Genomic DNA, 21,097 nt, shown 5'->3' with positions numbered 1-21,097 from the left:
CAGGTATATAGTTTTTAATCACAATCATTTTAAGAATGGATTTTGTTTTTAGCCATTTGATTTAAATGTTATTTAATTATTTTTGTTTATTCAAAAAAATTGTTTTAATAGGAACACCTAGCTCTTAGAGGAATTCTGAATGTGGCAATAAAAGATATATTCTTCTTTGCCAGATTTGCTATGCATATTTTGTTTTTATGTAGCTTAGATAAAGTATGTGACAGGAAAACAATTTTAAAGGACATTCCGTAGGAAAAATATTCAGTTAAATCTCCATTGAGTAACAATGTGCAGTAGTTTAAATTGATTTTTTCCCTGTGAATTGTTACTTTTACAGTGTCTTTCCCATTAGCTATTATAAATGCCCCCTTTCATAAGAGAGAACTGAAAGCAATAAGCTATCTAACATGCCTTATTTAATTGGCTTGGTGGTGAGGATCTTGTTCACAAAATCTTACATCAGAAAATCAGTAACAACCATTTTTTTAAAAAGAAGGTAGAAATAATATTGATTACTGGTGTTTAGGTCAAAAACATATTTGAGATGATTAATTACAATGAAAATGCAAGAGTAATGCTCTAAAATATATTTAACAAATATATAAATTATTATAAATAAAATATAATAAAAGATATTTTAAATTTTGATTGTCAAATATATTTTAGAATAGGGTTTCCCAAATTATGGGTAAAATCCCCAGATGGGTCATGGGAGTACATAAAAACTGTAAACTTTTGAAAACACTCAATTTAATAAATTTAAAATGATAAAAAAAAAGATACATAATGTAATCCTTCTGATGGTGTGATGGAGGATCTGGGCAACTGGCCATAATTCATATATCTTGGCAAAAAGAAAAACTGCTTGGGATAGTTTATCAAGAGGTTGATCAAAACTAAATACAACCAGACAACCTCATGTGTGAAATGCATTCTCTGGGCTAGGTAGTTAAATGTTTGAAAGGTGGCTATTAATTGCAAGAGTCTTTGTATCCTCAGTGGTCCATCTCCTAGAGAATGAAGCTAGTCCCCAACCGTATTGTGTATGTATAGGTATCTTGAGAAAAGTAGTTTGGAGATAGCTGTCTTGGATCAGAGGAAACATATTTACTTGCACACTGATCCCAATGAATGGGCTTAATAAGCAAGTCCTGACATCAGTGAGGGAGATCTCTGGACACAGCAAAGATTTGATGGTGCGAGGACAGCCAGAGAGGCTGCCTATCTGGACATAGAAGATGAATAGCTTATGTAGTTTAGCTTGAGAGATATGTAAACCTGGGTCTGTTTTAACAAACCATTTATTTTTTTTAATTTCAATTTCTTTTACTAATCTTGTTTTTATTAAGATTGCTATTGTATTGGTAACTTCACACTGAAGTCCTCAAAAAGAATTGAACTACATAGCTTCTAGAAAGAAGTTCTGAAGGCTAAATAGTTTCTGGAATTTACACCCTCCACTTAGTCTCAGTTATGGGACATGGACAGAGGAGTCTGCTCTCATTGAGTTGTGTTAACGCCAGGCTGAAATGGATGAACTCAAGGGGCAAAGCCAAAAGACAAATGAGAAGATGAGAGTTGGAGGCGGGTGCATGTGTCTGATATTTTCCCCATATTGTTGCAATCTGGAACCCCAAATATTGGTTCAGTTTAGAGGGCTAGATGTAGGAGGAAAGAAATAGTGTATCCCGTTAAGGCTACTGTACTGTTGTCATCTTGGAACCCCATCATGTTTTATTGTAGCCTAGTGCATGATATTAGTGTTTACAAAACGTTCTAGACTCCTTTCTGAGATTTTTCAAAGACTGCATAGGTGAGGAGGTGGAGTGGAGGTGAGCTAGGGTGGGGGGGCACTGGGAGGGCCACCTGCAGTAATGGGGGGGGGCGTACAGGGGAACCGCTCCCCATCTCAGATCACCTCCACTCTGCCTCCTCCGCTGAGCACACAGCCCCCACTCTAATTCTTCTCCAATCAGCACCACAAGCCTGGGAGGGGAAGAGAATTAGAGTGCGCTCAGTGGAGCGTGTCAGCGGAGTGGAGGAGAGCTGGGGCGGGGTTAGATTCCATGGGGTGGGAGGGGGCTCCCCGAGCAGACTTAGCTGCCGTGGAGGGAGGGCTCCTCTGGCGTGGTTAGCTGTGTGTGGGGGGGAAGTGGCAGGCTGGGCTAGCTGCCACGGCAGGCGAGGTTAGCTGCCGTGGGGAATGGGGGCTCTTCTGGTGGGAGGGGCAGGTGGACATGGTTAGCTGCTGTGGGGAGGGGGGTTGGCGGGCAGGGTTAACTAGGTGGGGCAGTGGCACAAGGTGGAAGTTTCGCCTAAGGCGCGAAACTTCCTTGCACTGGCTCTGTGTGTGTGTGTGTGTGTGTGTGCGCGCGCGCAAAGCTAGGAGCAAAGAATTACAGGCCATACTTACAGAATGGTGGGAAGCAGTGATAGATAATCAGCTGAACATGAGCTCCCAGTGTGATGCTGTGTCCAAAAGGTCTATTGCAATTCTTGGTGTATAAATAGGGGACTCTCATGTAGGAGTAAAGAGGTTATATTACCTCTGTGTTTGGCACAAGTGAGATTGTTACTGGAATATTGTATCCAGTTTTGGAGTCCACAATTCAAGAAGTGTGTTGAAAAATTGGAGAAGATTCAGAGAAGAGTCCATGTCGTATGCTGATAGATTGACAAGCTAAATAGATTAAGCTCTTCTAAAGAGAAGGTTAAGGGATGACAAATATATGACATGTAGTTTTATGTCCTTTGATTCAAAACTATGGTATGTTCTGAAATGCTGGCTGCCAAAGGTATGTAAACTTCTAAATGTCGCAACAATTTTGAAATCCAACTTCTGTCCCTGAAAGATGAACTTGAGAATTTTTTTAGACTTCCCTGTGCAGTTGACATCTCAAGTTGTACACCCTGAAGCAGCTACCAAATTGAAACCAATACCTTTATTAAATAACATTGTTCTGTGCTATATCAATCATTGCTGAGGATGTCAAAAGGCAACTGCTTTCAACCCCCCCTCTACCCCAGAATCATAACTTACCAATTTAACGGTGAGTCAACTGAAGTCTGTGGTACTGCTAATATGAAAGAGCAGTGCCTTCCCTCAAATAGTGGGCATCTCCCAGTAAACTACTCTAAGACAAGCCTTTCTTGAAACCAGCTGGAATCAAACTCCTGATGAACTTCAGGAATTGGGATGACCATATGGGCTTCCTCACTTGCTAGGGCAGTGGTGCAAAGAGGAATTTCATAGAGTATCTCTCAGATGGAACTTAAGGCTATTGGATATGCCTTGAAGGAATTGCCCCTTGTGGAACATGATAATTAGGAGGCCATGGCTTATGTTGCTGCCTCTTGCACTGTAAGTGCCTCCCTTTGATCATAGGTAATCAGGACTCTAGTAAACTGCAAGGAAGAACGTTACAGTGTCCACCTCCTACGTGCATAGACATACCAAGTGGATAAGCAGGAAAGATTCCTGCTGAGGAAGATGCTGCAAGATGTTTTTGTTTTTGCAGGCCTTTAATTCTCTTTTTTTTTTAAATTCAGTTATTGATTACCACCACGCTCCTGGCATATAAGCATGTCTTTATTTGGAACCCAGAATCTCTTGAGTTCTAATCTGGATGTGAACATATTTTGAATGACTAATACAATTCAGATTTCTACTCTGCTATTCTCAAAATTTTTTAGCTAACTTAAATACTTTTGTAAAAAAACAAAATTGCATATCTGATATGAAATAGCAAAATAAAAGTCTAAGGGGTTCTCAGAGTTTCACTAAATGTAACAGATTTTCTTTTAATAAAATATTTCAATATGTTTAGAAATATCTTTAAAATTAGGTTCCAGGTACTCTTGAGCAATAAATGAGTTGCCTTGTGATTTTATGGTGCTTATCATTTTACCGGATGCAGGAATTGTGCAGTTGTGTAGGAATCAGAGAGGTGTCTAAATGTTGAATAAAATCAGTGATCTGTGCATGTATACTGTAGAATCTAAATAGCTTACCAGTTTTTACTGGCTGTGTTAATTATTTCCATCAAATCATTTTTATACGCATACTGTATCAAATCTGTCCCATAAGTGCTCTGAGTAGTATTCTACATAGACAACTGAGAGTAGAACGTGACCCATAAAGTACTGAAAGTTTTAAAGTGAGATCACCATACTACTTACAAAATCAGGTCTTGCAACTTCCTCTCATGGACAAATCTAGACAAGTTTTTACTGAACGTTTAAAGAGAGAAACTGCTACCTTTGAATGCTGACTGCATACTGTTTCTGACAAAGGTAAATTGAGTTGTTTTTTTAAAGCACTCACAAACATGTTTAAAACCCATTACTGTAAATTCAAATGCAATCATTAACAACTTCTACTAGTACTAAATACAACTATCAAAGGCAGATTAGTTTAAATTATGGATTCGGCTATTTTAAAATGTGCTTCTGTGTCATGAAGAGTAGTTCTGTGGTATTTGAAAGCTTGTCTCTTCCACCAAGCTTATCTCTTTCAGTGGGTCACCTCTGAGCCATAGGCACTGACTTTTTTTTTTCCCCCTGGGGGGCACCCCGCTCTCACTCCACCTCTTCCCCTGAGGCCCCCTCCCACCGCTCACTCCTCTCCGCCTCCCCCAGGATGTTAAACAGCTGATCGATGGCCAGCCCTGTGGCCAGAACCACTCTGGCTGATTGGTGCTGAGCATCCCCTTTTTTTCCCCCCCCTGTGGGTGCTTGAGCCCCGGAGCGCTTGCGGAGTCAGTGCCCATGCCCTGAGCAACATAGTTATGTCCACCTCTCTTAAGTGTAGACCAGATCTCAGAAAATTTAAGATGAATTAACTGATGGTGTGAAGTTAATGTTCATAAATTAAATGCACATTAAACTCATGCATTGACACTCTCATTCAGAAGTAAAAGTGGCCTTAATTTGCTGTAGTTTGAAGGAGATTTGAACTACGGTAAGCTCAGGCTACTGCTGAATAGTGTGTCTATGCATTAATTGATGCACAATGAACTTCACACCATGAGTTAATTCATTTTAATGTACCCCAGTGTCCCTGTATAGACAAGCCATAATATGTTTTAAAAGTCTACTATAGGCAGATCAGGTGGATGAGATAATATCTTTTATTGGACCAACTTCTGTTGGTGAGAGAGACAAGCTTTCGAGCCACACAGAGCTCCTATTCGGGCTGGGAAAGGTACTCTGAGAATCACAGCTAAATGCAAGGTGTAACATTGTTTAGAATATGTAATTAGCACATACTGTAAGGGACTATTCTAGGTAGAGTATCTGTTAACACTTCTGCAGTCATAGGACAAAAAAAGGGAGATAAGTGCTAGTGTAGACATGGCCTATGTTGGCAAAACTTTTGTCTATACGGGACACTTGGGTACATTAAACTAAATGAACTCATGGTATGAAGTTCATTGTGCATCAATTAATGTGAAAAAACCCCACCTCACTGAGCGACATAAGTTCTCCCATCAGCATAACGCGGCTGCATGAGAAATCTTCCAGTGGCAGAGCTGTATAGGTACAGCTGTGCCACTGTAAGCTTGTAAAAGTAGACATGGCCTTAGTGCGTTACAGATTGTTGTAATAAGATATAAATCCAGTGACTCTGTTCAGTGATTTTCAGTGTCTAGCAGAGATTGAATTTAAGTTCCTAGGCTCATCTTTTGAAAGTGTTGTGCAGGTTTCCTTTGAGGATGAGGATTGATAGGTCAGATATAGACTGATGGCTTTGTGAAAAGTGTATACCCACAGGTGATAGTGTTTTTTGTCTTTTATCATTTTCATGTGAGAGTTCATTTGAGAGCATAGTGATAGTTTGGTTTCACCCACATAGTTATCGGGGCATTTAGTGTACTGGATGAGGTATACCACATGTTGTAATAGGCATGTCTAGGATCCACGAATCTTGACAGGTGTGTTGTGTAGTGTCTTGATCATTGTAGCAATGGAGATATGTCTGCAGGTTTTGCATCTGTTATTCTATCAAAGTCTGCTGTTGCTTTTGAGTTGAGTTGCATAGACCTAACTTTGTAGTGTAGACCAGGGCTAAGAAATGTTACTTTACAGTTGTTAACTGCCTAATTACTGAAAGGGAAGTAAATGACATACTCTTAAAGGTGCTTGTGAAGATTCTGTTCATTTCCATCAATGCCTTTCAAATATAGCAAAAAAGGAACACCATTAATGTTTGAATTAAGATGCAAACAGATATGCTAAGGTAACAGACTAGACCTAAAAATGTATTCTGAGAAGTAATCTGATTACTTTTTGCCTGAAAAGTACACCTATATTCATTTGTTATTTTTATTACCTTTTGGCAGTCGTTGTTGTTTACGTTCTGAGTAATGGTGTTGAAGTCATAGTATTCAGTATAACCAAAGTTTCACCATGCAATATGTATGAGTAAAACAAAAGGAATCTAAAAACAGTCACTGATCTGTTACTTCCATAAGAGTTTAATAAGTACTTTGTAGTGGATAATATTTAGTACACAGTATTCAATCATGTAGATTCCATTTTAAAAGTAACTTTACAATTATTATTATAAAATGCCAGATTTGAATGTGAAATAGTTGCTAGACTGTCATGCAAAATACTTTTCTTATAAATTAGCATAAAACATTTTTTGCACCCTCATGAACACATCCGAAATGCTTGAGTCCCTGGGTAATGCTGTTGAATGAGTTTGAGGGAGATTCACAGGTGCTACTTGGATTATATTATTACGCTTTACAAATTCAAAGGGAGAGATTTATTTTTATATAACTTCACAAGAAATGTTTTTTCAGTGATGCATGAAAAGAAAAGCAATGATTAAAAAATCTATTTTGATTAAGATTTGCATAATAAAATGACAGGCTTTGAAAATTCCAAATTATTACTGATTTTTTTTTTAAATGGGACCAAATCCTCAGCTGGTGAAGCTAATGGAGGTATACTAATTTATACCACTCAATATTATTGATCTAGTACATAAATATTATACAAAGAACTTCATTTAAAAATGCAATTAAAGTTTTAAAGGTGACTGAAAGTTTTTGCAGGTTTGTTTTTTATTTTTGCTTTTTAATTTGACCTCTGCCCTATTTTTTGTTTCTTTATGATGTACACATCCTGAAAGGAGATATGTAGGTTCCCCCCCCCCCACTGATTGTCCCTTATTTGAGAAATGTCATAAATGAATAGTCTGAACTTTTCTGGTTTTGTTAGAAGACCATGAGAGGGTAAAAATGTGATCATTTAATAAGTTAATTAAAGGGACAAGGGTTTTTTAATAATCAAAGAGGACTTCCCCTATTTAAAATGTGAGTCATTTGAATGGATGCTAACAAAAAAGAATGAACAGAAAAAGTTCGGTCTGACTAAAAATTGCTTCCACCTCTTAGCTTCTGCTCAGCTCAAGGTGGATAGCAAATATTTGTATATTGTAACAGATGTTCGGGGAATGTCCACACACTAGCTTTTACAAAAATTTTAACTACCTTAAATTAATTGGCAATCCAAGGTAAGAAGTGTTGTGTAGACAAACCCACATTGTCCTAATCTAACTGGTTCTCCGCTCATCCTAGGGCCCTGGGCTATGTCAACGCTGTAAAATTTGATGTGAAATCCTTCTGGAAACAAGTGCACAGGTAATGGCTCTCTCAACGTAGCTAGTTGAGATCAGTACTTTAACTTCCACATAGTGTGTTGGGAGGTATAAGTTGGACCTTCACTAGCTACATTGAGGTAAAAACTACCTGTACCTTGTCTCCACTAGGATTTTACATCAAGATAGCTAACTCAATGTAAAAACATGTTTTTTTTCCCCCCAGCAGACATATAAAGTCCAGACTGAACTTCTATTGTAAAAACAAGTGTGGGGAAAAAAAGAGAACCTTTCAGATCTTCTTTATACATCATGGAAGGACAAAATAGGATGTCTTTTTTTTTTAAACTTTGAAGGTTACCTTTAAGAACATAAGGATCTGATCTTGCAAACATGTACACACAAGTAACTTTCTAAGCAGTCCTGTTTAACTCAGTGTGAGTATACACACTGGGAAGCAAGTTGCCCAATAAATATTTGTGGGATCAGACAACAATATGTTAGTTCAATAGCTTGGGAGAAGTTTGGTAGGAGGCGGCAGCAGCTGTTGGAAAATAACTGCTGACTCATTTATACTGTTTTTCCCCTATGTCACCTGGGGCTGATTGATTTTCTGGGCCAAAATGCAAAGACTGATCAGCACTTTCAGTATTGTATGTTACTCAGAAAAGTTTCTCTGTATTGTCATGAAATGTATGCAACTCATCTCTTTCTCTCTCTTTTATTGTAGTCTGCAACTGTGTCTGATGGAGGTAAGCTAAAATTTGTTGTCACTTTTATTAATATTCAGAAAATCAAAGTTCCCACATTAGTGTGGTAAAGTGTGATAAATAAAATGTCATATGAGAAGTGTTTGCTTGATAAACATGATGGGCCCATGATGTTCAGTCGGTAGGAATTGTGCCTATGAAAATCCTGAAGGATCAAGCCTAATGTTTACATGTCATATTCTTTTGTTTACTTACATTTTTTTTGGCATATGCATTTAAATAAATGCATGTTATTACAACTAGAATTCTTCATTTGTGATTTTTTAAAAAGTTGATCTAGTAGGATATTATTAAATTGGGAACTGATAAAAGCTCATTTTTCAAATATCCTTTATGTACTGTATATTTTTACCATTGCACTTTTCATCAACAGCATTTCATTTTACAAGTTAAAACAAGTTTTTTACTGTTTTGTCTTGCAGAGACTGCTCCTAGCGCATAGGTTAGGTGTGATCTCAGAGCTCTTATTGAGACTAAAAGGAGTTTCTTTTTATAATGAAGTAATGCATTCATTTTAGATAATGAAGACAGCATCCTTAAAAACTGAATAAATGTAACCCAACCTGAAGTTCTTGCTGTTCTGGGATAACTATTGGGTTTTTTTACCCACAAAAGTTATGCCCAAATAATGTGTTAGTCTTTAAGGTGCTACCAGACTCCTCGTTGTTTTTGTGAATACACACTAACATGATTACCCCTCTGATATTGGGTAGAGTCACTATCTGTGCTACATTTTGTGATGAGCCATCGGGACTTGAGAAGAGGCTATCTAACTCTTTCATTTGATAACTCTGAACCAAAATCCACTATTAAGGTTAGCATTGCTACTCGGGCCTCCTACTATGCTGGGCTTCAAACAGAGAGAAAGAATTGTGTTTAAGTCCAGTTGAATGGCAGTTCCAGCTAATTAAGGTTCTAATATGGTTAGGCTGGCAAAAGTTTGGTAGAACCTTAGCTAAAAATATTTTGTTTTTAAATAAGTTGTAACTAGTGACTGAAGAAATTCAACACATACTGGACATTTTAAAAAAAACAAAAAGAAAAATGTGTTCTATGTAGGCGAGAACATACTCTTTTAGCATGGCCCTTGCACCATTTGGGCCCATCCATATTAACCAACCAAGTTGTGTTAGAAACCAGTTTAGCTGGAACAGTTTAAATATGATTCCTTAACAGTATACAAGGCCTTTCGTATAGCTTAGTTAACACTGCAGGTGGTTTGCTTCTAGAGTTGCCTCACTTGGTCCTGCAAAGGATCAGTCTTGCATGTATTTTACCCATTTTGGCTTTTTTCAAGTACTGTATAATATATACTGTTTTATTAGGCAAAAGGACGCAAACATCTGTTTAAGAAACAAGCGAACTAAAATGAAAGATTCTGAAGCTGGAGGAGGGTAGGGTTAGTTGCCTGTTTTTTGATCTAAGTGGAAGAGTAGCAAAATATATTCACAGCAGCTCTTATTATTCATTCCTCCCCTATCTTTCTTTGTCATCTTATTAAAAAAAAAAAAAGGCCCGTTTGGGCTTCAGCCAGTAATAAAACCCTAGACAGAGTTCACTGTGTCATTTTGCTAGCAGCTAACTTATCCCATCAGGTATTTTCTCTTCTTCAGTTGTCACCACTGTCACAGCACTTGGATGGGAGGTAGAACATAGTCTGTTTGAAGCCCACCCACTAATTGGCCATGCGATAATCGGGGAAAAGGCAGTGTGCACCTATTCCATCTCTTATTTTTTAAACAGAGGTTATATCTTCACTGTAAAAGGGTGTGTTTTTACAGTAAGTAGTCTGTCTTGATGGAATATTCTAGCAGAGACAAGGCACAATTTTTTTTAACCTCAAATGTAGCTAGTCAAGATAAAAACCTTAAGTGAAAGGTGTAGGGTTGACCCTGACTGACTACATCGAGGTAAAAACTATAATGCCTTGTCTCCACTATGATTTTACATCCAGTTAGCTCTCTTGAGTTTCCCATCTCAGTGCAAGAACACATCTTTTTATCTGCAGTCAAGACATAGCCTAACAGGCAGACAGTGTTTCTAGGTTTACTAATCTGAATATTGTACAGACTGCTAATTCCACAAGAAATGATTTGTGTCCCGAAAGTTTATGTATTATAAATTTGTTGGTCTGAAAAAAAGATTATGCATTATCTGCTTGTCTACAATTAAAAGTATTTCTCCTTCATGGCAAGTCTAATCTCCATTGGCTGAGGAAATGGGAACCCTGAAGTAACACTCCCTTGATAGTAACATCAAGCACAGTGTACTTCCATTTGTCAGTTTTATTAGAGATCTCTGGCTTGTCATGTTCTGCTCCTCCAGTATTGTTACTGAAGTTATTTTCAAGTCTAGGGATAATTGTATTTTCACAATTAGTACTGTAGAATTTGATGGAGTCGTGAAGTCTGAGGGCTGTGTAGGTTGCAGAGGTAAAAGAACAGATTGTAACTTGCACTCAGTATTCTGTTCTATATCCTAGTATTTTATCTGTCTTATCAGTTAGTGCTGAAGATTTAACACCATACACTCTCTCAATCTTTAAGGTACCAGTGGGTCCTAAGTTCTGTACAAAGCTATAAAATGTAGATTATGTGAAGAATAATATTTAATAAATGCTTAACTACAGTATATAGAAGATAAACTGGAAAAAATAAGATCTAAGAGAAGAGAGTGAAACCAGAGAAATTGAATAGAAAAAAATCTTAACTAATTTCAGCTATAGCTGCACTAGGTATAATGTTCTGATTAATGTCTATATGACAATTAAAAGACTTATTGCTCTGACATTTTCAAAGAAAGTGATTTTTTTCTTTTTTATTTCAGCACTTCATTAGAAGGCCCACAGAATAATGTATTTTCAGGCTTGTCTAGGTTAGAGGAATTTGCTCCAGTGTAACAGCATTAACATAGTTACACAGTGCAAATTTCCCTTATCTATACAAGCCTTATGTTAGTATGTCCACTTGTAAAAATTATATGTATTTAAATCTATCCTTGCAACTAGAAAAGGGGGCACACCAACTTTTTTTCTCTCAAATCACTAGTGCCTCGTGTTATGTAAAAGCTTTACATTAGAGTTCGGCTTTGGATGCTCCTTGTTCAAAGCCATTTTCAGTCAGACTGTGTACTAACTCCAAATATGCACGTTTGGGTTGTCACCACCAAAATAAAAAGGTATATATTCCCACTGGCCAAAAATTTTCAGATTTGGGCACCTTCGGTTATATACCCGAATCCAGATTGAGACAAATTAAATAAATGGCTTGATTTTCAGAAGTGCTATGCAGCCACTGCACTCATTTAAATCAGTAGGATTTGATAGGGTTTGAGCACCTCCTAAAATCAAGCCACTTATTTAGGTGCCTAACTTAAGACACCCAAGTTTAAAAATGTTATCATTTTCTTCAGTGGGTGGGAGGAAAAAGATTAATATGGGGAAATTATAGTAAGTACATTTCCCTTGAAGTTTTAATAGATATTTGAAAATAAAAGTCTTACAGGCTGTTGCTGAAGGAAGGCTAAGCCTATAACCTCTCTTCCTCCTGTGTTTCCCCTCCTTCATCCCTCTGCCCTATTTCCCCTCCTTCATCCCTCTGCCCTCAACTGACCAGCTGCCCTTTGTACGAGGTGAAGAGTTCTTCTAAATATAACTTACTTGAAGCTGAATTTTGAGCTCTAAACAAACTCACAGTTCACACACCAAATTCCGTCCTCAGAAATAAAAATACCAACTTTGAGGGTTCAAAAAACTGGCTCAGTTTTTCTTGTGTGCATGTCATTGGGGAAATATTAAGGGCAGTAGCCCTCAGAACAGAGGAATTTGCATAACCAGTGTGAAGTTATTCAAGAATAACTGTACATATACTACTCTCTTCAGATGGACTAATGGTGATCAGCTAAAGAACAGGGATTTGCTTATTGAATAACAACTAAGAAAAACAATAAAATCTGATTTACATAATGACTCAGTATGACCAGATGTCCCAATTTTATAGGGACAGTTCTGATTTTGGGGGCTTTTTCTTATATAGGCACCTATTACCATCCACCCCCGTCACTATTTTTCACTCTGGCTGTGAGAAGGGTGACCAGATAGCAAGTCAAAATGCAGAAAAAAATAAAATTGAGAAATGAGGTTATTGGTACAGATCAGTAGCTATACTGCACCTTTGCCCTGGGATCTGCATTTTATTTCACTATTTGTTAATTCTTGTTCTCTGAGGCTGTGTCTACAATAGCCTTTTCTCCCCACACTTCCAACTATTGGTACCATTGGTACAGCAACAGTAGGAGCACTAGCATCAATAGAGTGCTGGTTTGTTGGTGTTTTAAACATTGTGCCATTTCGGCCAACTCAGAGAGACAGTAGTTAAAATGCCGGATGTCTTCACTCCACTCTTACCATCGCTATCACTGATGGAATTTCACAAGGGGGAAATTTTAAGCATAATATAGTGTTGACAAGGGTATACATTTACAGTATTTCAGCACTCATCCATCTGGTCTTCCTTCTCAGGGATGTGGGCATTTATTGGTCACTGAAATACCCAGACAGTAGGTGAGGTAATTTAACACTTCAGAATTTTGAAGTATGTAATTTCTGACCTGTCACCCCCTCCATTGGTTCCACAAAGTGAGTGTCTATTATACTTTTTACTTTCAAAGAATTGTAATTGCATGTATGTGAATGTTTAAGCTCTAAATTTTGAGCTCTTCTAAAGCATTTCACTAATTGCTGCTGCTTGTGGATGCTGCTTTGTTGTTCTCATCACCAGAACAAGTTTATTTTTTCATAAGTAATCTGTTTGGAAAGCTTAGAATGTTTACAACTTTAAAATATAGAACTACATTTTTAAAACACAACCACAGAAGATGCAATAAAAATGTGACAATTCTAAAACAAATAGATAAGAATAGTGTTTCAAAGTTGCAAATAGCTGATGAATTCTCCTCTAACAGACCTATGACTTATCTTTTAGTTCTTATACCACTAGTCCACAGTTGATGGATTCCACTGTAACATAAATAATTAAAGCTCCTTTAGCAACAGTGGTGAAAGGTCTTTTCTTTAAATTATTTATGTAGCATTTTATAGTGCTCTGTGTTAAGTATACTGTTGGTTTCCTCAGCTTGAAGCCATGAGGGAAAAGAATCAGTTTTCTCAAAAGTGTGTAAAAGGCTAATAGGAATTGTTGGAGGAAAAAGACATTAGATTGTCTTATCCAGGAAGAAGTTACAAAGTAAGAATGTCCCAAGCTGAGGAAAGAATCTTCACCCAATGTGCTTTGGGGAATGACAGCTGAATTTGGTATGGATTCAGAAGGATGGTTTTCAGTGAATGGTTTGAAGTATTTGGTTAAGTGGCACCATAGTGGCTCTTATCAGCTTTATCCAGGTAAGGTCTTTAGTGATTATATAGAATATCTTCATCCTGTGACTTTAGGCATTTAGTATTTACCAGGAATGTGCTGAGCTGCTCATTATAAAAAAGTTTGTTGTCTGAAATAAAATCTACAATAATATTAAAGGATGCATACAAATAAATCACTGAAATATATTCTAACCTTATTCTTTTTCAAGGTTAGAATCAGAGCTTTCAAAACCAGATTATCTTTTTAACACTTTTCAATATTTAATTGATAAGAACAATGCATGTTCTATGGAATAGCAATCTGTTTTGTAAATAAAACAAAACAAAAATAATTCAAAAGGTATATCATGCTTCTTATGAAGGATTTAGGTTTGTGTAGAGTAAGTTAGCCAGTCTGTCACATATGTACATAATCAAGAAAATAAAATGAAACAGACTCCCTGTCCATGGAGTGGCAGATTTCTTCCTCTTAATTTTTATTTTATTGAAAAATTGGGAAAATTCCCATAGGTATATCATGGTGTGTGCTAACTTTTAAGCCATAGAGAGAATTTATTTTCCAGATGTTTTATAGATTGATTTCTGTTTCTCCCCTTAGACAATGGCATGTTTTAGTGTCAGCATTGTGATGCAGCTGCTTACAGGTTGTACATTTACTAAGGTTGATAGGTTTCTGTGTTTTGTATCATCTATTCAGATTTCAATATAGAAAACCAAAGTGGCAAATTGAACAAGACTTTAAAAAATATTTTTGTCTATAGTATGGATTCAAGTACTGTTGTCATCTGGGTGGGAGTTAAAGAAAAAATTGTTATTGTTTGTTGGAAGAAAGTGAGGAACAAAACTACAATTGCTCCTTTGAGAAATGATAGCAGTGGTCCTAGAATAGGATGAAATAAAATGCAGTGTAATAATTTCCTGGAGTATACTAACTCATGGACAAAGAAGGCCGAGAGAAGTAGTGGGTGAGGTATGTAAAGAAACTAGGCGAGTTCTGGGTGTGGCCAACGTGAACAGTCATTTCAAAGCATATTTGAATGTCATAAGTATGTATAGATGTCTGTGAGGGGCTGGAGGAAAATAATCATTAAGAAATTTTTGGACAAAGGCAAAGAGTAACTTTGATCACTCAGGCCTACTATTTTTTTTCCCCAAGATTCCTAGATTCAAACTGTTAATCTTTGGTTTCAACCAGAAGATCCAAAGTGATCAGATGCTAGCCATTATGGAGATAAAAGCATGGTGTGGGTGTCACCATTCTGGGGGCACTCAGGACTGAGAATCACCTTGTTACCCCCTGTCTCCAGCCTGAGAGAGTACTGCCCGTGCCTGGCTTGGTGTCAGCTCCAAAGGGAGCTGACACCAGTCTTTCAGGAAATCAAGCAGTCTCCTTGGGGCTATGCCAGCCCTTTCTTCAGCTTGCAGGTTGACAATAGATTCATCCCAGTTCATGAGTCACTTTGAATCATTCCCCTGTGATCCTCTGTCCCAAAGGAACAATGTACCCCACTTTACTGGTTTTAAATAAGAACATAAGAATGGCCATACTGGGTCAGATCAATGGTCCATTTAGCCCAGTATCCTGCCTTCTGACCAGATGCTTCTGAGGGAATGAACAGAACAGGGCAATTTATCAAGTGATCCATCCCCTATCGTCTACTCCGACCTTCTGAGTGTTGGAGGCTTAGGGCAGGGGTTCTCACAACCAATTTTTTGGTGGTAATAAAAGGTAATAATTGGAGATATACCAATCTCCTAGAGCTGGAAGGGACCTTGAAAGGTCATCGAGTCCAGCCCCCTGCCTTCACTAGCAGGACCAATTTTTGCCCCAGATTCCTAAGTGGCCCCCTCAAGAATTGAACTCACAACCCTGGGTTTAGCAGGCCAATGCTCAAACCACTGAGCTATCCCTCCCTCAGAGTGTAGTCATCAACTCTCACTGGTGGCCACACTGACACTTTTTCCTGAAATACTTAGTTAACTTTAGGAAAAACAATTAAATATGCACAGATGCACATCCAAATCATTGTAATGTATATTTGTAGGGTGTTTTGGCAGACTCAGTAATAATAATGCTGCCTCCCCCTTGGGGAGTGATATTTGTATATTTGTTAATATCATAGCACACTTAGCTTCCTGGGAGGCTATGAAAAGTGATAAATTATATTAAACATACAAATATCATTTTTTACAGTGAACTAGTACGTCTGCTGTGACAAGTGGATACTTGCATGTTTGTTAATATCAATTTTTTCAGCAAGCCCCAGGACCCATTAAGCCCTGGATTGGGGGGCAAGGGGGAAGGGGAGGTAACGGGGGACCAGAGGTGATAGTGGGATGGATGTGGGGCAGGGGAAGGCTTGGGACAATGGGAGGGGGGAGGGGATGGATGCTGGGCGGTGGGAGGCATCCGGGGGCCAGTGGCAATGGGAGAAGAGGCCCACTGTTGTGTCGCCAGAGCCAGGGCCTGGTGTCTGCTGCCATGTGGCCAGGGCTGTGACTCAGTGCCTGTGGCCAGAGCCCAGAGCTGGGGACAGGAACTGCGTGGCTGGAGCCAGGGATTGGAGCTCGTTGCCGCGCAGCCAGAGCTGTGGGTCAGCACCCGGGGCCAGTGCCTGCTGCCGCATGGCCAGAACGCAGAGCTGGGTGCTGAAGCCTGGGGCTGCATGGCTGGAGCCAAGAGTCATCACCCACCGCTGCAACACTGGAGCCAGTGCTCGCTGCTGTGTGGACAGGGGTTGGCACCCAGGGCCAGCTCCTGCCACCACTTGGCTGGAGCCCAGGAACAGAGCTGTGGGTTGGCGCCTGCTGCCGTTCAGCTAGGGCAGGGGATCAGCGCTGGGGCTGCAGCTCCATGGCTGGAACCTGGGGCTAGCATCTGCCAACACATGGCTGGAACTGGGGACCAGAAGCCGACTGAAGCTGTGGAGCTGGGTGTCACCTGCTGCCCCATGGCCAGAGCCAGGGATTGGCACCCAAAGCCCCGTGATTGGAGCCCACTGCTGTGCAGCTGGAGCTGGGGGTTGTCAGTGCCTGGTGCCAGCACCTTTCACTGTGCAGCTAGAGCTTGGGACTGGAGCCAGGGGCCAGTGCTTGCTGCCACACAGCTGGAACCAGGGGTCGGAGGCTGAAGTCCTGCAGCTGGAGGCCAGGGCCACCTGGCTGGAGTGGGGGAAGGTTAGTACCCACTCCCCTGCAGTCGGAGCCTGTGGCTCTATGGCCAGTCTCCTGAAGTCCTGCTGCCCAAACTCTCTCCCCCCAAGGTGGGTCAAGAACTCACCTTACTCCTGCAGCGTTGTGCCCCACTTCTCTCCAGAGGCAGTGCAGGGCAGCACATCCAGGAGCAACAAGGAGTGAGTGGGAGGGGCCAGTGTTTCCCCCACCCCTCCCTCCCTGCCATTACCACACAGGAGACTGTCATGGCTGCACAAAAATCCCCTGGTGGCCGCATTTGAGAACCTTGGCTTAGGGACACAGAGCATGGGGTTGCATTCCTGACCATCTTGGCTAATAGCCATAGATGTATCTATCCTCCATGAACTTATCTAATTCTTTTTTTAATCCAGTTATATTTTGGCTTTTGCAACATTCCATAGTAATGAGTTCGAGGTCATCTGTATGTTGTGTGAAGTACTTCCTTGTGTTTGTTTTAAACCTCCTGCCTGTTAACGTAATTGGATGACCCATGGTTTGTGTGCTATGTGAAGGAGTAAATAATGTTTCCTTATTCACTTCCTTCACATTCATGATTTTATAGGCCTCTGTCATATCCCCCGTTTGTTGTCTCTTTTCTAAGCTGAACAGTCCCAGTCTTTTTAATCTCTCCTCCTGTGGAAGCTGTTCCATACCACTAATCATTTTTGTTGCCCTTCTCTGTACTACTTCCAATTGTAATATATCTTTTTTGAGATGGGGCAACCAGAACTGCACACAGTATTCAAGGTGTGGGAGTACCATGGATTAATATAGAGACATAATATTTTCTGTCTTATTATCTATCCCTTTTCTAATGGTTCCGAATATTCTGTTACCGTTTTTGACTGCTGCTGCACATTCAGTAGTTGTTTTCAGAGATGTAGCCACAATGACTCCACGATCTCTTGCTTGAGTGATAACAGTTAATTTAGATCCCATCATTTATTATGTATAGTTGGGATTATGTTTTTCAATGTGCATTACTTTGCTTTTATCAACATTGAATTTCATCTGCCATTTTCTTGCCCAGTTGCACAGTTTTGTGAGATCCCTTTGTAACTCTTCGCGGTCTGCTTTGGACTTAACTATCTTGAGTAATATAGTATTGTCCTCAAACTTTGCCACCCCACAGTTTATCCCTTTTTTCAGGTAATTTATGAGTATGTTGAACAGTGCGGGTTTTAGTCAGATACTGGGGGATCCTGCCATTTATTGCTCTCTATTGTGAAAACTGACCATTTATTCCTACCCTTTGTTTCCTATATTTTAATCAGTTACTGAAATTTAGGCTTACCAGCCTGTAATTGCCAAGGTGGCCTCTGGAGCCTTTTTTTAAAAATTGGCATTACAATAGCTATCTGCCAGTCATCTGGTACAGCAATTGATTTAAGTAATAGGTTATATAACACAACAATTTCATATACGAGTTCCTTCAGAACTCTTGGGTGAATACCATCTGGTCCTGGTGACTTATTACTGTTTAATTTATCAGTTTGTTCCCAAACCTCCTGTACTGACACCTCAATTTAGGATAGTTCCTCAGATTTGTCTCCTAAAAAGAATGGCTCATGTATGTGACTCTTCCCTCACATCCACTGCAGTGAAGATGAATGCAAAGAATTCATTTAGCTACTCCATGACAGCCAAAGTTCAGTCTGTTACAGAGCTGTTCACAGAACCAGGAACCAATTTTTCACAAGAATGTGATGTTCTCCTCAAGATATCTCCTGAATGAAAGGATTCAGAGGACTTCCCCTTCCTCTGTTATATTGAAACAGTCTTTGGTTTCTATTCATAGACAGGGCAAAACTCCTGCCTTGTTATATTGTTCCTTTCTTACATTTAAGAGGTTTGATTGTTTACAATTGTCTGATGGTTTTCCATTGATAATCTTGGGATTGAGCAAGGCTATTGTATTTCAGGGCAGGGTGATATCACTGAGACACATTATCCCCATGTATAAATACACTAATCCTTAAATTTACCTGTACATACATCTCACAATGATTATGACTTTTAACAAGTTATAAGCTTTCTGTTGATACCTTACATGTTACTCCTTATGGATAAATATCTGGTAAGACATTTGTTTGGTATAGTGAGTTTGTCATGTCCAAGGTGAGAATTGTTTGCAAAGATTAGGGGATCCTTTGCCAAGGAACCTTTGTGTCACAGTGGGGTATTAGGGGAGGGAATTGGAAAGATGAATCATAGAATCATAGAACTTAAGATCAGAAGGGACCATTATGATCATCTAGTCTGACCTCCCGCAAGATGCAGGCCACAAAAGCTGACCCACCCACTCCTGAAATAATTCTCTCCCTTGACTCAGCTGTTGAAGTCCCCAAATCCTGATTTAAAGACTTCAAGTAGCAGATAATCCTCCAGCAAGCGACCCCTGCCCCATGCTGCGGAGGAAGGCGAAAAACCTCCAGGGCCACTGCCAATCTACCCTGGAGGAAAATTCCTTCCCGACCCCAAATATGGCGATCAGCTGAACCCCGAGCATGCGGGCAAGACTCTCCAGCCAGACACTCAGGAAAAAGACTTTCAATATCCCAACATTGACCCTCGGTACTAATTACCAGTGGTCGCAGGTTATTGACCTATTGACTAAATCACGTTATCCTATCAAACCATTCCCTCCATAAACTTATCAAGCTTAATCTTAAAGCCAGAGAGGTCCTTCGCCCCCACTGTTTCCCTCGGTAGGCTGTTCCAGAATTTCACTCCCCTGATGGTTAGAAACCTTCATCTAATTTCAAACCTAAACTTCCCGACTGCCAATTTATATCCATTTGTTCTCGTGTCCACATTAGTACTGAGCTGAAATAATTCCTCTCCCTCCCTGGTATTTATCCCTCTGATATATTTAAAGAGAGCAATCATATCTCCTCTCAACCTTCTTTTGGTTAAGGAAAACAAACCGAGCTCCTCAAGTCTCCTTTCATACGACAGGCTTTCCATTCCTCGGATCATTCTAGTGGCCCTTCTTTGTACCCGTTCCAGTTTGAATTCATCCTTCTTAAACATGGGAGACCAAAACTGCACACAGTACTCCAAATGAGGTCTCACCAACGCCTTGTATAACGGGACTAGCACCTCCTTATCTCTACTAGCAATACCTCGCCTAATGCATCCCAAGACCGCATTAGCTTTTTTGACCGCCACATCACATTGCCGACTCATAGTCATCCTGCGATCAACTAGGACTCTGAGGTCCTTCTCCTCTTCCGTTATAAGCTGGGGACACACCAGTTGGAAGTAACTAAAATTCCTGTTAGTCATCCCTAAATGCATAACCTTACACTTCTCACTATTGAATTTCATCTTATTACTAATACTCCAGTTTACAAGGTCATCCAAATCTCCCTGGAGGATATCCCGATCCTTCTCCGAATTGGCAATACCTCCCAACTTCGTGTCATCCGCAAACTTTATCAGCCCACTCCTACTTTTGGTTCCAAGGTCAGTGATAAATAGATTGAACAAGATCGGACCCAAAACCGAACCTTGAGGAACTCCACTGGTAACCTCCCTCCAACCCGACAGATCACCTTTCAATACGACCCGCTGCAGTCTCCCCTTTAACCAGATCCTTATCCACCTCTGGATTTTCATTTCGATCCCCATCTTTTCCAATTTAACCAGTAATTCTTCATGCGATACCGTTTCAAACGCCTTACTGAAATCAAGATATATTAGATCCACCGCATTTCCCTTGTCTAAAAAATCTGTTACTTTCTCAAAGAAGGAGATCAGGTTGGTTTGGCACGATCTACCTTTCATAAAACCATGTTGTAATTTGTCCCAATTGCCATTGACCTCAAGGTCCGTAACTACTCTCTCCTTTAATATTTTTTCCATGACTTTACCAAATTGGGTAACAAAGGTGAGAGAAGCCAAACAGCAAATAATGAATCTGACTCAGTACTAGAGTGTGTAATTAGATGTGACTAATCAAGAGGATGTGTGTGTATACAAAGTGGAAATGGAGTCCTTGGAGGCAGTAGCTAGGTATAACAAAGATCCAGTACTCATAGGTGGCGAGTTATATGGGCCTGTGGTGGCCATGCTCCACCAATATTTAGGAATGTGGGCCTGGCTCCACCAATGTTTGGGCTTACTGCGCTTTGGGGAGCCCCATGC

The 21,097-nt window shown here is 39.7% G+C and overlaps 1 protein-coding gene across 4 annotated transcripts in view; it reads left to right on the top strand.

Annotated features, from left to right (window-relative positions):
* RGS12 (regulator of G protein signaling 12) overlaps nucleotides 1-21,097 on the top strand; it is a 161,758-nt gene that overhangs the window by 69,335 nt on the left and 71,326 nt on the right. For all 4 annotated transcript variants that reach the window (XM_045017507.1, XM_045017508.1, XM_045017510.1 and 1 more), the window contains one exon: nucleotides 8,340-8,361. In XM_045017507.1, coding sequence (XP_044873442.1) covers nucleotides 8,340-8,361 — 22 coding nt within the window. The remainder of the gene's footprint in view (nucleotides 1-8,339; nucleotides 8,362-21,097) is intronic.

This window comes from Mauremys mutica, chromosome 5 (assembly GCF_020497125.1).
Source record: "Mauremys mutica isolate MM-2020 ecotype Southern chromosome 5, ASM2049712v1, whole genome shotgun sequence".
NCBI classification, from domain to species: Eukaryota; Metazoa; Chordata; order Testudines; family Geoemydidae; genus Mauremys; species Mauremys mutica.
Note: the sequence above shows the minus strand (reverse complement) of the source record. Positions and strands in the feature narration are given on the sequence as shown.